The 16,785-nt window shown below is 41.3% G+C and overlaps 1 protein-coding gene across 1 annotated transcript in view; it reads right to left on the bottom strand.

Annotated features, from left to right (window-relative positions):
- LOC143657560 (collagen alpha-4(VI) chain-like) overlaps positions 1 to 16,785 on the bottom strand; it is a 115,978-nt gene that overhangs the window by 11,575 nt on the left and 87,618 nt on the right. Inside the window, exons 27-34 of the mRNA XM_077130092.1 lie at positions 14,710 to 14,745; positions 14,548 to 14,610; positions 13,091 to 13,153; positions 11,885 to 11,920; positions 10,892 to 10,928; positions 8,080 to 8,091; positions 7,495 to 7,988; positions 100 to 190 (exon numbers count right to left, since the gene is read on the bottom strand). Coding sequence (XP_076986207.1) covers positions 100 to 190; positions 7,495 to 7,988; positions 8,080 to 8,091; positions 10,892 to 10,928; positions 11,885 to 11,920; positions 13,091 to 13,153; positions 14,548 to 14,610; positions 14,710 to 14,745 — 832 coding nt within the window. The remainder of the gene's footprint in view (positions 1 to 99; positions 191 to 7,494; positions 7,989 to 8,079; positions 8,092 to 10,891; positions 10,929 to 11,884; positions 11,921 to 13,090; positions 13,154 to 14,547; positions 14,611 to 14,709; positions 14,746 to 16,785) is intronic.

Genomic DNA, 16,785 nt, shown 5'->3' with positions numbered 1-16,785 from the left:
CAAATTCATCTCTGCAGACAAGATTTGGCCTGCAGATGCCAGTTTTGTTCACTCTGTTCTAAAAGCACCAGTCTGACGAGAAACGTGGTTCGGGCTTACCGTAGCAGAGAGTGCAGCGGGCCATATGTGCCATGTCCTGCTGTTGCTCGGTCTCCCAGACAAATACGTGAGAGCTGTCAGTTCCATCCATCTAGTGCAAACACACACACACACACATTTCGGATCAGGCGGATTACGCTTTTCAACCATGTGTTTCATGGGCTTTTTTTTTTCCAATTCAGATAAGAAAAACATTAATATGGTGATGAAAAACGAATGTGTGGGGGCAGGCAACAGAGGCTCAGGGGCAGAGTTCTTGCCTGCCATGCCAGAGACCCAGGTTCGGTTCCTGGTGGTCTGCCCATGCAAAAAATAAAATAAAATAAAATAAAAAATAAATAAGTAAAAAAGCAAACAAAAACGAATGTGTATGTATATAAAATGGCATTAGATATTACAGTTGCCTTGAGGTGGGCCCATCACTGGTGTGGGTGAAGGAGCTGTGCGTCCTCAGACTCCTGGTGTGGGTAAAACTCGGCCAATGACATGTTGTGGGGGTTGGGGGAGAAGGTGGGGCTTGTTTATTTATAAATTCCACATATGAGTGCTGATTTTCCACAGTATGAAAAATGCAGTGTGGTGGGAGTGTAAAACATAAACAGGCACACCCTTCAAGGCAGTGGACATATGGACCATGTACCATTAGAATGGAAAGCAGTGGACACCACAAAGGAAGCCCCTCTAAAGCATCCCTGGTGTTCAGAGCTGGGACTATCACAACCAGAGGGTGAGAGAAAGAAGCAGGGAAAGCTTTTTGCAGATGGCAAATGGTTTTATATCCTTCCATTAAATTTTCCATTCATAATTAATTTCATAGGGAACATCAAAATAGCAAATAATACCACATCCATCAGGGACCATGCGACAAACTGGTTAGATGATCAACAAATCCATTCCCTCATTTTCCTAGCGACACAGCTGGACCACACTCCCCAGCAGTTAGGTGGGGCCCTATGAGTAGCCAGTGGCATGTAGGTGGAAGTGATGTGTGCCACCTCCAGGGCATGCACTGTACCCCACTGCTCCCTCTGCTCTCCTCTGCCAGCCAGATGAAGAGGATCCAGAAAAAGTCTTCGAAGCCTTTAGGACATGATGGAGTCAATGACAGAAGCCTGGGTCCTGAAATGGTTGCATACAGCAAAACATCCTATTCCCTACACAGATATACAAGGACTCACAGTTGCTGTGACAGATGGCAGAAATAATCCTTCCTTGTGTTAACCCACTGAGATTTGAGGATGAATGATTTCATGGTTAGCCTTCTCTGGCTGATACAGACTATTTGCAGGATTTCCACCTTGTGCTGAAACTAGAAATGCTTTCAGACGGCTTCTCCCACGATTGGAGGTACAACTTCCAAAGAGGTGGCTGCCTAAGCTTAGAGTTCATCTCTCTGTCTACTTTCTGTCCAAGCATGTAAGACAGGGCCTCACTGAGGGTAAGCTCCCCTTCCTTCATTATCTGTGTCGCCGGAAACTCTGGAGGTCCTGAAGATGTAAAGATATCATGCTAGCTCTAGAGAGATGAACAGTCAAGTATACTTTGAAAAAGATTCTTCTATAACATATACTCCTTACAGAGCTAGCAGTGTTACTGTTTGGGGCTGAAGCATATTCCAAACTTTGTCTCTCAGAGTAAGCTTACTTGAAGGAAAAACCCATTTAGGGCAATAAATATAAAGAGTGGAATGTTTGTTTACACTGATATAACATAAAAAGAGAGAGAGAGAGAGAACATTCCTAAGTCTCCTGAGAAAAAGGCAAAAAGCTTTCTCTTTTGTTACTCCTATGCCCAAAATAGCCTTATTTATGGTCTTTTTTGACTTAGAAATTCAAAGACTGATTGAGCAGCTACTACATAAAAGTTATAGCAAGCCCCACAGAGATACAAAGAGGATGTGGCACACTTTCAAAAAGCTTCAAACCTACATAGAAGGATAAACAGACAATTTGCAAGTAAGAGAACTTTCAAAATGCAGAGATTCATTTCACGGGGATGAGATAGGGGGACCTGACGAAAATAATGGCATTTGATCAGTCACTTTTGAAAGAATGAGTAGGATACTTAACTGGCAAAGAAGATGGGGGAAAGCATTCCAGGGTTCAGGAACAGCATGTACAAAGGTACAAAAGTACAATGGTTATCTTTAGAATTCTGCTCAATCACTCAACTCCCTGCAGATCAGAGAACACCCACTTCCAATGTGCAGACTCACAGCACATCTGAAACACTGGAACTCCTTGCCAGATGGAGAATGCCTACATGAAGAGTGAGGGCAGAGTTGCCAGTATTACACATTTAAATCTATTCCACAAGATCATCAGATCTTGGTATTGACCAAACCAAAAGGACCTAATTAATCACTGAGGAATAGAGAAAACAGTGTAGGCTGGGATGTGACACTTCACTATCTTTGCTGCAAATCACACAAGGCTATTTGGAAGGGTTCTGAAATCACAATCTGCAGTAGTATGCCAGGAGATATGAGATGACTGGGATAACCCTAAGACCATCAATTGTACCCCAAGAGTTGTGGAGAACTGCTGAGTTTGTATACATCTTTTTAAATTACAGAAAACAGGGTAGATTGTGTTACTAAATGCATCGTTTTTGTAAGGTAATATGAAAAGCTTCAACAGACTCAAAGATTTGCCCAAGTTCATGCAAATTTATATTTTGCTATTGTAGGGATGGTTCATGGGGAAGTTTCTGTGCAGCATGGTTCTTGTCACTGATAAGGCAGACAAGATGATTCCTCAGAAAGCCCAAGCAGAGAGATAGAATGACAGGGGGTTGCAGCATGATGAGAGAAGGAAACCAACTCTAGGATTCCTACTGCAAGCTCCTCAGCCCCAGAGAAGAAGAAAATCTCAGGAAAAAAGTACCTTAAACACGAATCAAGTGATGTGCTTGGGGCTAAAAGCATTAATATTGTGTTAATCAATATTTCGGCAATTCCCCCAACCAACTTCATTCTTGAATATCCAGTTGTGTTTTGGTTGGACTAGCTGTGTACTGAGGACAGGTGTGTGTTTGGGGAGAGGCATGTGGCTGGGGTTTGCATGACATTTCTTTTTGTTTAATAGACAACAAGACATTTCTCAAGCAGTACAGAGACAACCTTCAAACTTTAGCCTCTGATATTAAACAACTCCCCATGAGCCACTGACCTTGAGAGATCCACAGGGTTAAATTAAATGCTTCCGCTGCAGGTCTAAGCTGCCAGGGCCCAGGGTCAACTCTAGTTCTTGGGTCTGAGTTGGAGGAGGCTCTTGGCTTGAAGAGAGGGGAGGTGAGGGTAAGAAAGCAAGCGCTAAGGAGGAAGCCTGGCCTTGGATGGAGGAAGAGCTAACTGGACCTGAAGGAGGAAAATTTAGAAACACTCTGGCATCAAAACGAGGTTATGTGCTTAGGGAACAAGGAAAGAAAACGAGGAAAAAGTAGGGGAGAGGAGACAGACAGAGTAGTCATGTAACCTGCGACTGACCCCAGAAAGTTGAGTTCGGTTTCAGCACCTGCCAGTTGGCACACACCCACCAAAGACTGTCAGAAAGCAGTCAACTCTGCCTGGCTCCCTGGTGACTATTAGGGGCGCGGTGCTGGGCTGAAAGTAACAACTGGCGGAGTGGACGTTAGGAACCAGTCATATCAGAATGCAAATTCCAGGACCTTGTAGCTTAGAACAAAGTCACTTCACCTCTGACCTTCATGAACCTCCTTTGGGAAATGCAGATTATCATGATTAACTTGTAGGGTAGGTATGAGGATTAGAGTAAACAGACTTATGGGTACAAGCAAATCATCTGGGGATCTTATGAAAAATGGAGATTCTGCTTTATGAGTTGTAGGGTGGAGCTTGAGATTTATCATTTGTCACAAACTCCTGGGGATGCTGAGGCTGCTGGCTTTCTAGAACACATTTCCTGTAGCGCGGGGTTAAAATATAAAGGCCAGAAAAGCCCATAGCATGATGGCTAGAACTGCACAGGGGCTCACAATAGAAACTGTTTGACTTAATAGCTAGTTATTGGGCACTCTTGACTCTTAAGGACTTCAAGAAGATGCTAATGATAATGGCCTACGCTGAGTATGCACAGAGAAAGTGTCATGTGTGCCTGCAGGCGCTGTCTCTTAACATCTCACAACCCTGAGTTTAACCCCATTTTACAGGTGAACAAATTAAGGCCCCAGCACCAAATTACATGTCCAGATTAAATAAAGAACAAAGCCAGGATTTGGAGCCTCATCTGCCTATTTCCTTCCCACGTTACTGTCCTGGCCTTAGGGTATTAACAATCTGACAGGGAAAACCGCAGCCCACAGGCCTCAGCAGTGGGTCATCACACTTCTGAAAGGGTCTCTATGGGTAACCCAACACTTTCTTTTTTCCAAAAAAAAGAATGTCCTCTTGCAACCTTTCTGAATTATGAAATTTGACCAAAATTAAAAGTTACCAGAAATAAAAAAGTCCTTGGCCTTCCTCCTAATGTTTTCCATCTTCTAAAATTTTGTCTCTCATGATAGCTACCATTCCATTCTTAGATTTCTTTTTTTAGAGCAATACACAGGAATAGAAATAGGGCCAGCTCACAGACCTTGCTCATAGCGTTGTCGTAAAGATTAAGTGAGATAATATACAGAAAGAGTTTAGATACTCTGAAATCTCTTTTATTCCTGCTTTTGACTTTTGAATTCCAACTTCCATTTCTAACAGGGTTCCAGACATACAGCAAGTACTATTACTTCTCTGTGTCTTGATTTCATCATCGGTAAAAGGGGGCTCTTTGGGTTGTTGCAAAGATTAAATGAATCCATAAGTGAGAAGATCTTACAACAGTGCCTGGATTAATAAATGTGAGCTATTTCCCAAGGTATGGTTTCAAGGAATCATATGTTAGACTTTTTATTAAGGAATGGCATACAAATTACATTCTCCTTCTAATTCTCTGCTTTATAAACCTTAAAAAAATGAAGCTAATGAAGGCTTATGTTTTTAGACAGAAGGTTCTTGACAATGGGATTAGGCACAGAGAGTACAAATACTGGGATACAGTTTTATTTAGGGTTGAGATGAGTCAATAAATGGCTTAAAAAGTCTTTTCAACATACAGCAGAGCCTCTATGAGTGCTTAAATGAACTGAGAAGATAAAGCATCTGTTTAGATGATCAATTCAACTTGAACAATCATCATTCTCCCAGAAGAAGCATGTGGGCATTGTTTAAAAAATAAAATTATAACAGCAAAGAAATGAAAGACAAAGGCACCACAGATAGTCAAAGACAACCTTCAGGCAGAGAATGCAGAAGAAAAATCTCAGGCCTTCCCACTCTCCTAATGAGATTCCCCTGAGAGTAAAGCACAGAGAAGGGGAGGTTAAGGGCTACAAAAAGCTTGGCTGTGAGGAAAGAGCATTCTCTGAAAGATCCTGAGATGGGGTTTGTCATTTTTATTGCTTTTCTCCTTACCAATGTCACCAGAAATGAGGTCATTCATTATTTCTGAGCCGGCAAGTGCTGTTTTACATCCTTTCTAAATTGTTAAAATTTAAAGAACACAGAGTAGTCTGCTAGCACCCTGGGGGAAGAATATGTCCCAGGAATGGAAAGTAGAGCAGTTAGAATGAGCGGTTAGATTGAAGTCCAAGTATATGCAAACTAGTAAATTCTTTTCATATACCATCACATCCTTTTACATAGAACCTAAAGCAACATAAAGAGGGCAAGAACACTGTGACAAAGAGGCATCTCTACGCAAAATCTAAGCACTGCCCAGGATCCACTCTCAGAGACTGGCACTAAGGAACACATGGGGAGAGTTCATTGTAGCCCGGATACCAGGGTCCAGATGTTAAGGAGATGATTTCCTCGGAAACAGATGTGGGAAACTAGATAATCTCCAGTCGCAACCCTCACTCCCTTTCAGAACTGAGCAAAATGAGATCCTAAAGGTAAAGAAACTTTTTCAAAGGTAAGATGTTTTGATGAAAGAGCCAAAGTTCAAAGCCAGATTGCTAGTTTAAATTGCTGTTTGCTCATATCCTACCTTGATCCATCCATTCAAGAAGTTGTTGAGAGTTGCCCCCATCCCAGTTCCTGTCCAAACATCCTACTGGGTAATGGGGATGTAACGGTGAAAAAAGAATCACCCCTCTGCATTTTAACTCTGTTTATCAAAACCCAAGATATTTTGTTCAGCCTTCCCCAAAGCTTGCAAGCTGTCGTACTTTTACCTATTGATTTGTAGGAGCTGTTTCACAGCTGTGTCAACATAATCTCTCACCTACCACTTCTGCTGCACTCTCCGCCTTCACAGAAAATTAAATGGTCTGGCACAGCTGAATTCATTAGCGTTTAGGTTGAACCAATGACATTTCCATTTTTGCAGGCTGAAAGCGGTAGAATATTGGCAATGTCGCATGATTCCTCCTAACATTAACGAGCAGTTGGGAATCTCTTAAGAGAATTGCCCTTCATTTTGATAAATCATTCCCGATGCTCCAAGGATGCCAATTAGAAAACTACAGTCTGGAGAACAGACAAATAAATGAATTGTATTGTATACGTACAATGAAACACTGCACAGCAATTAAAAAGAACTGCTGATAAACATGTGTGAACACGCATACAACACGATATAACATGTACGAACAAGAACAGACATCACACTGAGTGACAGAGGCAAGACACAAAAAGAGTGCACGCTGTGTGACTCCATTTACATGAAGATGCACAACAGGCAAAACTATTCATTGTGATAGAAGTCAGCAGACTGGTTACACTGTAGAGTGTATGGTCTGGAAAGGGACATGAGGAAAACTTAGGCGGTGCTGGAACTGTTCTATATCTTGAACCATGTCTTGGCAACGAGAGGTTACCCCTATATACAAACTCATCCGGCTGTACACGTAAGGTCAGTGCACTTCACCCACTTTGTTCTGTGGGTGTGTATGTTGTACTTCGACACACACACACACAAAAAAAACTGTATCTCTGGACCCCAGTGATACAGTTCTGCAGCGGTTAAGCACAGACTCTAAAGGCAGTCTGGATATTTGACCTTTCGTGTTATATTTAACATCCCTATGCCTCAGTTTTCTTAACCCTGAATAAGACAACGTGTAGACCACAGGTAGCACAGAATAAACAGCTCAAGCTTTGCCAGGCGGTAGCAGCAGTAGGGTAGGGTCCAACGGAGGGCCCCCCAGCCTCACCCCCGGCCCCCTACCTCCCACCCGCGCAGACACATCAATGGCAGGGGAAGTCTTCCTCTCAACAGCGCTCACTCCTCCCGCGCTCCTTGCTGGGGGTGGGAGCGAGGTGCCACCCTCCCGCCCCCCTTCCCAGTCCCCCGCCCCCCTCCCGCCTCCTGCCCCTCCCCCCCACCCCCAGCTCACCAGCAGCACACGTGGCAGGTTGTGCGCCTGCGTGAAGGTGACCACCACAGGGGTGACGCCCAGCGCGCCCAGCTCCAGCGTGGCTGTGCCGACGGAAGTCGCGTCCCGGGCCGGGCCTGCCTGCAAGAACACGGCCACCTTCCTCACCAGAAGGCCCGAGCGCACCCGTTTGAAAACATGTCTCGCCACAAACCTCATGGCGGCGCCGAGGTTCCGGAGCCCGGACGAGGGGCGCAGGGGGAGCCCCTCGATGGCCCGCAGCAGCGCCCGCCGCGCCGCGTGGTCTGAGAAGCGCACCAGGAGCTCGGTGCCCGCGCCGTAGGAGACGATGGCCACCCGGGCACCCGTCGGGCAGTTACTCGCGCTTATGTCCATCTCCGTCAGCAGAGACAATAAAATCTCTCTCATCCTTTCAAGATCCGACTGGGAGACGTCGTTTGACGTGTCCAAGGCAAAGGCCACTTCAGTCGGGAACGCTGGGCATTTGGAAATACCTTGACCAGAATGGATCCACGAGAGTTAAGATCTTTCCTAACGCCTCTAAACAGGTGAGGAGTTAAGTGACAAAAAAAAAGGAGTATTTACCTTTTGAGCAAGCTGGAAGGGAAATTATTTTGGAGAGAGGGAAAAAAAAAGGTATTGTTAGGTTAGTACTTTGTGCAGTAAAATAAAAGGGCCTCCTGCATTGGGCCTTACTGGGGGGAGGGGGGGGGGACTCCTTTCAGGGAAACGATTTTCCATAAGACAAAAACGACTGACCTGCTGGGGCTTCCCGAGAAAATGGAACAATGTACCCTACAGAACTGCAGATAAACAAGACCTGGTGATAAGTTTTGGTCCAGCAGAAGTGGCTTATCAGAATGGGTAAGCATGCCATACGAATCACCGTATATGCGCGCCCTACTTTGTAAGAACTCCTATGCCTGGAATAAAGACTGCAGTTCCCAGGAGGGGAGTCATTTTACTAAGTTCTGGGCAGTGGGATAAGGCAAAAAGATAGGTGCAACTTCGGAAAAGTGCCATTCTCCTTCCCTTTTCCTGCTGACTGAAATGCAGACAGGATGGCTCAAGTTTAAGCAGCCATTTTGGACCATGAGATGATTTGGGGAGTGGAGCACCTGCCCCTCCATACACACACACAATAGTGGAGCAAGGAAATATAGGGAATGTATACTTATATAAATGTAAATAACATATTAGTAATAATTTGATTATATTTACATAATATATTTATGTAACTAAATATAAGTTGTCTCAGAGTACCTAGAGCTCTATGTCAACCCTGGACTCACTACTCAGCTTTGATATGAGAAATATATTTGTATCATTGTCATTTGGGGGTTTAGCCCACCTTCAACTGAACTTAAACTAATACACTGAGCTACTCTGAAATACAATACACACACATGTATGATAGATAAAAATATATCTGAAATTATATATATAACTATAAACCATATACACATATATCATATATTACTAATAAGTGTACACAAATAATACAGCTTCATGAAAAATATTAGAAAAACAAAAAAATTTTTAATTACTCTTAATTGTATACCCACAAATATATACATACGAATATGTATATTTGCTTTGTTTTACAAAGCTGGAGTTTAGGATATATGTTCTATCCCAAAATGTTTTTCACTTAGCACACAATGAACATCTATTTTTTTCCGTCTTTCACAAAGACTATATATTATTCTTCTATATAGCTATTCCATGATTTCTTTGGCCAACACCTTTTGTGATGAGCATCCTTGCATATATATCTATACATATATCTGTCCAATTATATCCTTAAGATAAATATTCATAATTATGACTTTTGATATGTATGATCCAATTGCTCTTCAGAAAAGTTGTACCAATTCACATTCTCACCAGCAATTTGTACTCATGTATTTCTCAAATGTGAGTAGGGCTTTTTTTTTTTTTTTTTTTTTTGCCATTTTAAAAATGATTCCAATTTGAGAAAGAAGAAAAGTAACTCATTGTTTTAATTTGTATTCTTTTGACTTCTTGTGAGGTTGAACATTTTCAGAGGTTTATTGTTCACTTGAATTTTTTTCTTTTCTGAGTCATCTAAAGAGATTTTTGCGGGGGGCGGGGGACGGTACATGGTCCTGGAATCGAACCCGGGTCTCCCGCATGAAAGGCGGACATTCTACCACTGAACTACCTGCCCACCCCTATCTAAAGAGATTTTTATATTTAGGATGAATCATTATGAAATAGCTATGTTTGTATAAGAAAATGATTGAACAGCATCTTCTTTTTGGTAGTCTATTGCTAAACTGCTTTATTAGCCCTAGAAATGCAGGACTTACATAAATTTGGTACAAACTTTGGATGCGTGTATGGCATATGTATGTATGTATAATCTATCACCAGCATCTATCTTTCTATAGTTCAACATAATATAGTAAGCAAATTGGGCCCTTTGCCTGAGTCACTTCTTACATTGCATATGTTTTCCCCATTTTTCTATTTACTTGTGACTTTATGGTGCTCCTCAGCAAAAAATTAAAAAAATACTTTAACTTTTTATAAGGTCAGATCTGACACTCTTTTCTCTTTATGGCCAACTGATGGTATTATTCATCAGGATTTCTAGGAAAAAATGGAATTTCCCTGAGCACCAACTGGATGGGAAGGGAAAGAGCATGGAAACCTTCCAGTAAGAGGAGCAAGATAATTGTGAAGAAAATGTAAGCTTCCCAACCAAGCTAAAGAGTCGTCTCCCCATTGCCAGTAGGTAAAGAAATGCATGGAGTATAGGATGAAAATATCCTGTAATTCACTGAAGATAGTAAATAAAATACAACCTGGAAACGTGACAAAACATTACTTAAGATTTAATGATTCATATCCCATCTCTAAAGTATAACATGTAAATATGACATTTCTTATTGAAGGGCCATCATTGATCTCTCCTGTTTAAATGGATGAGATAAAAAGGGCATGCAGGGCGGGTGATGGTGGTGCCATGGCAGAGTGCTCGCCTACCATGCTGGAGACCCAGGTTCGTTTCCTGGTGCCTGCCCTTGCAAAAAAACAACATGCATTTCTTTGCCTCTCTTGTGATAAGACACACGAAGATGCAGACATGGAATTGTGCAACTATCATTGCTTTTCATAGGGCACGGTATTGTGGAATGGACTTTTTTCTGTTTTTGAATTGGTTTACTTTTCAAACCACTTCCTTTTTGAGACCACATTGGGAAAGATCGTATTTCCCCAAGAAGGAAAGAAGTCCAACATAGGACCTTCTGCCGTGGACAATGGCACTTCTCAAATCTCAGTCTAATCCACAGGGGACTTATACCCCGATCCATGATCCATCCCCACCTCACACCACTGGTTCCTTTTGATCCCTTTCCAAACAACTTACGGCAGTTTTCTCGTGTGAAACTGACCATTTTGCAAGGCTGTTAAAAAGACAGAGAAATAAAGGGAAAGGAAAAAGTATTTAATTTGAAGCATATTATATTTTTCTTCACCCTCGTAACTTAGAAATACCATCTGGATGTTATCAGTGCCTATCTGAAGCTTTTCGATCTAAAACAGGAAACCTAAGCTTGTTAAAGCAGATGAAATTATCCAAGCGGTTATATCTCTAGATCCAATGAACGTTTTGAAATACTTTCAAGACTTTATGTACAATATAGTGCCCATATTTTGGAGACAGGTGGATAAGGGCATCTTTTTTTTTTTTTTTATCTGCTTCACAAAACAACAAAATCAGACATGATTTTGAGGAAGTTTGAATGCATTGAATCTTAGCACAGAAGGAGGGAAATGCCTTCAATTCTTGGATCTCTGTATTAGCAACTCCTTTAACATTTCTTTAGAATGACTGCCGAGACAGTTATCCCTAATACCTGTCTAATAACTCTGCTTCCTTCCTTTGACCTCTTCCTCTCTGCTTTTTTTTCCCTCGGCTCTATCTCCTCCTGCTCCTCAGCTGCCCCACTACCCACGAAGCCCACTCCGTAGAATCTTTGGACTTGAAGAGGTTATTTTCAAGATGTGCCATAAGACACAAAAGCCTGGACTATACCATGTCTTGGTTTATAAATATTTTACAGTCAATTTTTGAGTTTTACAGAAAAGTATGTTGCAGAAAGGTAGCCTCAAAGTCTTTCATTTCATGTCAATTATTATTTCTCTAAAACATCTAGATTCCCTACTGGATTTAAAATATTCTACTTCTTTTTACTGATTATTATAATATTTCAGAGTAAAGTCTATAAACCTATAGTACTAATAATTTGTAAGAGGAGAAACTAAAGAATCGTCTGAGATGAATGGATTTCTATTTTGTGAAAGTGAATACCTCTGTGTTTGGAAAAGGATGAAGTTTAGTATTAAAATTTTCACTTACCGTCATATCTACCAAACCTTTGGGGCCCTTGATGCCCTGGAAAGAACAGAATCATGGGTTTAAAAATCTAAGATTCTGAGATCCAAAACAGAGGTAGGAAGAGATTCTGAGAAAGCTCACTGCAGTACATACACCACCTTTTGCCCTTCACTTCTAGCCCTGGAGTTTTGTTAAAACTCTGTGGACCCTTTAAGGAAGGAGTCCCGAGTACCTAGGAGGTATATCCCAGACTTGGAGTCCAAGAGACCCAGGTTATACCTAAAGACTCTGAGAAGACCAGATGATTTTGAGGCCAAGCCACAACTCAGGAAAAGGCCTCTCAAGATCCCAGCACCATTCATAGGCAGTTCTAAAGTAGATCTGAATTCTTCCCCGAAACCTTCTCCCTAGGCCACCCATCACTACCCCACTTCCTGTCTCTGTCCTAGTGTTGAACAAGGTCTTCTACAGAATTCTTCAGATTAGGAAGTCTGGCTCCATCCAATGTGAATCTAGAGACCTTTGCTCTTATTTAAACCCTGCCAGGAAAAGTTTTGTGACTATGGGCAGGTCACTATAATCTTCTCGGCCTTTTTTGCATGAACAGGCACTGGGAATCGAACTCGGGTCTCCAGCGTGGCAGGCGAGAACTCTGCCTGCTCAGCCACCATGGCCCACCCTCTATAATTTTTTTGAACCTCTCTAGTAAACCATAGCTTGTGGTGAAACCACCAGATTCAACCCATGACTGACCCATTGTGTCACTCCTCATGGAGTGATAGTAGAGCTTCCGGGGCTGAACATGGGACAAAACAACAGTAGCTCAAAAGTCTTTGCTTTCAGGGCATTAAAAAATATCTGTGGGCTTATAACATTGTTATTTCAGTTAATATTTTATATATGTCATATTTTCTTAGGATTTCCTTCTGGTTTTTGCATAAATGCTATTACTCATCTTGTTTACACTGAAAAAAATCTATTCTTCAGTAATTCATAGGTATTGTTTTATGTATGTAGAAAGATTCATAAATCACCAGCCACTCCTTCCCCCATGTTCAAGTAAAAAGATATATACTGAATAAATATACTAGATAAGGACTTGAGGTGAATTCCCTCAAAAGCCAATTTAGTCCATTCACTGTAGAGATGTTAGGGATATCTCTTATTAAATCCTTATTCATTTTTGCACAAAAGTTCAAAATAAGAGAAAGGAGAAAGTACACTTACCATTGGTCCTGGTGGGCCTCGGTTGCCTGGAAGTCCAGCAAATCCAGGAAAACCAGAATTACCCTAAATATGACCAAACGAAAAACATGAGCTTCCTGTGTAATTACAACTTGATGATTTCAGAACAATTGCCCAAGATAAGGAAACTATCAGATCCATTTTGAGATACCGAATTATCATCATATCTAAGGTCCAATGAGTCTGCTATAAGCCATAGTTCAGTTTCTACACCATGTATCAATGGAGTGAGACATGGAGAATAGAAGGAGATGGTGTGTCTTTATGAGAACCATCCAAATTCCCCTCTACACACCTAACTTCAGCCATGCACATGCATGTGCACACAAACTTTTTTCAAACAGCGCCTTAAAGGATAATTCATGTGAGCCTCAAGATTATATAATAAAAAGAATATAGGAAGTCTGCATTGAGTGTCTGGCATCAGAAGACAGGAAACATTCCCCCACCATCTTTTAGCCCAGTACCTCTTAAAAGTCATATGCAAGCCATGGATAAACTAATCTTCTTATCAGAATTTGTAATGGCACAGCATAATCTGGACATAATGGATGCTTTATCTTTGTTATTCAAAACCAGAGAGAAAAGACTGACTGATCAGGGAATCATTAGCCAGCAGCAAGCCAAATTTGGGAGTAGATCAAATTTTCTTTATGACCTTGCCAATGCATGGAAATACAAATTTTTGAGTGTCTAGAAAATATACATTCTCTTTCCTTTCATCTTTTTTTCATTGAACACTAGTCCATATACTTTTCCCCAAAGGCCTTGCTCTTACATCTATCCACTGAACATCACCAAGTAGTTAGATATCCACAGGGTAACTTCCAAAAAGAGTAGAAGTAATGGATGTTTAATGGTGGACTCTATAAAGCACAATGAAGGCATCACTCAAGTCCATCAAGATGGTAGCCTTATTCTTGAGAGTCTAGTCCTAAAATAGCTAAAAGGAAGTTAAGGCTTGGAAGAAATTTAAATAAACAGCAACGTTTGCTCTGCAGTTCAAATAATACCCTTCCTAATGAGTTCTAGATTTATTAAAGACACAGATGGCCCCCAAACTTGCTTTAAAAGGTTGATATTGGGCAGGCAATGGTGGCTCTAGTGGCAGAATTCTCATCTACCATGCTGGAGAACAGGGTTCGATTCTTGGAGCCTGCCCATGCCAAAATAAAAGGTTGATACTACATAACTGAAACTCCAAGTTGGGTTTTCAGCTGCTATGATTTAATGAGCTTCATTTGCATTCAAAAGATAAAGAAGAGGGAGTGAAGGGGACAGACAGGCATTAGATAGGAGAGCCAGAAATGTGCACTAAGGGAGGACATGGGCTTCTTACTAAGAAGCCCATTCAACCCAATGCAAATATGTTTCTGTGAATGGAGAGTCAGGATTTCATAATGCATCTTTATCTCTTGGGAAATTCCTTTGGATCTTACCCTCTTCCCTTTGATTCCCTTTGCCCCCTTCTCTCCTTGGTGTCCTGGGTCACCATCTTCTCCCTTAATGGAAACAAAAGCAGAACCTTGAATATGAAAAAAAGTGAGTACAAAGACAAATGCTGCATACCAGTTTGTAGACTCCAAATGATATCTTCTTACTTGTGCACCAGGGTATCCAGGAAATCCAGGTTCACCCTAAGTGTCAGAAATGAGATAAGGTCTGATTTAATGTCATATGAGTAAAGTCTTTCTTTGACATTCCTCAAGGAAAAGGAAAAAACCATAATTTTGAGGAAATAGACTCAAAACAGGTGCCAGGAGAAATAACTATGAAATATTGCTTCAGAAAGGCCATATTTAATTACTCCAATTCAACATGAAAGAATCTGAAATGACTCTTATAAATGTTCTCCCCTCATTGATATGTTATTTAATGAAACATCTTTCTAGGCATTTTTATCTATCGGTTTAAATAACCTGAGGTCTGATCCAATAGATCTCTAAATTGACTGTCAGGAAATAGATGTTCATTGTCAGAATCAAAACAATTATTCATTCAACAAATAGTTATTGAGCATCTACTATGAGACAGGCACTGGGAATTCAGCAATGAACAGAACAGACGAAGCCCCTGCTATCACCAAACTTACATGCTAATGGGGAAGTTTGATAGGGAACAAAGAAATATATAACATTTCCAGGAGAATTCAATGTTATTCTAGAAATGAGTTTAAAGTTAGAGAATGATATGGGGGGGTGGTATTTTATATAAAGTGGTCAGGTAAGGCCTTTTTAAAAAGTTGGCATTTGGACAAAAAACAGCATCAATTGAGAAAGCAAGCCAAGTAAAAATTAGGGAAAGAGTGTTCCAGGCAAAGGAAAAAGTATGTTGCAAAAACCCTACACTAAGAGAATGAATGAGTGGCGTGTTTGAGGAATACTAAAGCAGAATGGAGGTAGGGGAAGGAGGGCAGGAGAAAATGAAGACAGAGGGTGTGCCAGTTTGAAAATATTATGTACCCCCAAAGAGCCATATTTTAATCCTGATCCAATCTGGTGGAGAAAGTCATTCCTTTTAATCCTGATTCAATACCATAAACTGTAATCTTTTGATTGGATTATCTCTACATGGGTGTGATGTGCCCAATTGTGGATGTGACATTTGCTTAGATGGGGATGTGATCCCTCCCATTTGAGGTGGGTCTTGATTAATTTACATGAATCCTTTAAAAGATGGAACATTTTGGAGAGAGAAATGACAAATGACAGAGCCGACAGAGAGCAGAAACACAGATGTTTGGAGATGCTTGGAGCCCAGCAGATGTTGCCATATGCCTTCCCATGAGATGTTAAGCAAGCCAGAACCTAAAGAGCCCAGGGAAGCCAAGAGATGAAGGCCAGCCCCAGAGAAGCAAAGAGAGGAACCCCCACAGGAACAGAGACTGAAAGCAATGGGGGCCAGGAGCAAGGGACCAGCAGGTGCCAGCCACATGACTTCCAGCTGACAGAGGTGTCCTAGTCCCATTGGCCTTTCTTGAATTAAGGTATCTTTCCCTGGAGGCCTTAGATTGGACATTTTCTAGGCTTAGAACTGTAAACTTATAACCTATTAAATTCCCCTTTTTAAAAGCTGTTCCAATTCTGGTATATTGCACTCCAGCAGCTTACTAACTAACACAGACTGTTACCAGAGTGGCCAGATTGTGTAGGGTCTTGTAGGCCCTGTCACTCTGGGTTTTATTCTGAGTGACATGGGGAGCTACAGCAGGGCTTTGAGCAAAGGAGTGACATGATTCACCTATGTTTATAAAAGATAACTCTGGCTGCCGCATGGAAAATTAACTATATAGGGCAAGAGCAGAAGCGGGAAAACCAATCAGGTGATATTGCAGCAATCCAGGTGAAAACGCATGTTAGCTCGGCCCAGATGGTGGCAGTGACAGTGGTGAAAAGTGATGAAATGCTGGATATATTCTGAACCTATAATCATCAGCATTTCCTGATAGAATAATAAATGTATGGGGATGAAAAAAAAGAGGAACCAAAGATGGCTACAAGTGCTTTAATCCTGAGCCATCAGAAAGATGGAGTGTCCAGTGTTTGAGATGAGGAAGTCTGGAGAAGGAAAAGGTTGTCAGAGTAATCAGTTCTGACTGAATGGATATTTTATGATATTAAGGTATTACTGTGGTTCTATTTTTTAAGAGCCTCATTTGACATACAGTCTGAAATATT

This window comes from Tamandua tetradactyla, chromosome 15 (genome assembly GCF_023851605.1).
Source record: "Tamandua tetradactyla isolate mTamTet1 chromosome 15, mTamTet1.pri, whole genome shotgun sequence".
Lineage (NCBI taxonomy): Eukaryota > Metazoa > Chordata > Mammalia > Pilosa > Myrmecophagidae > Tamandua > Tamandua tetradactyla.
Note: the sequence above shows the minus strand (reverse complement) of the source record. Positions and strands in the feature narration are given on the sequence as shown.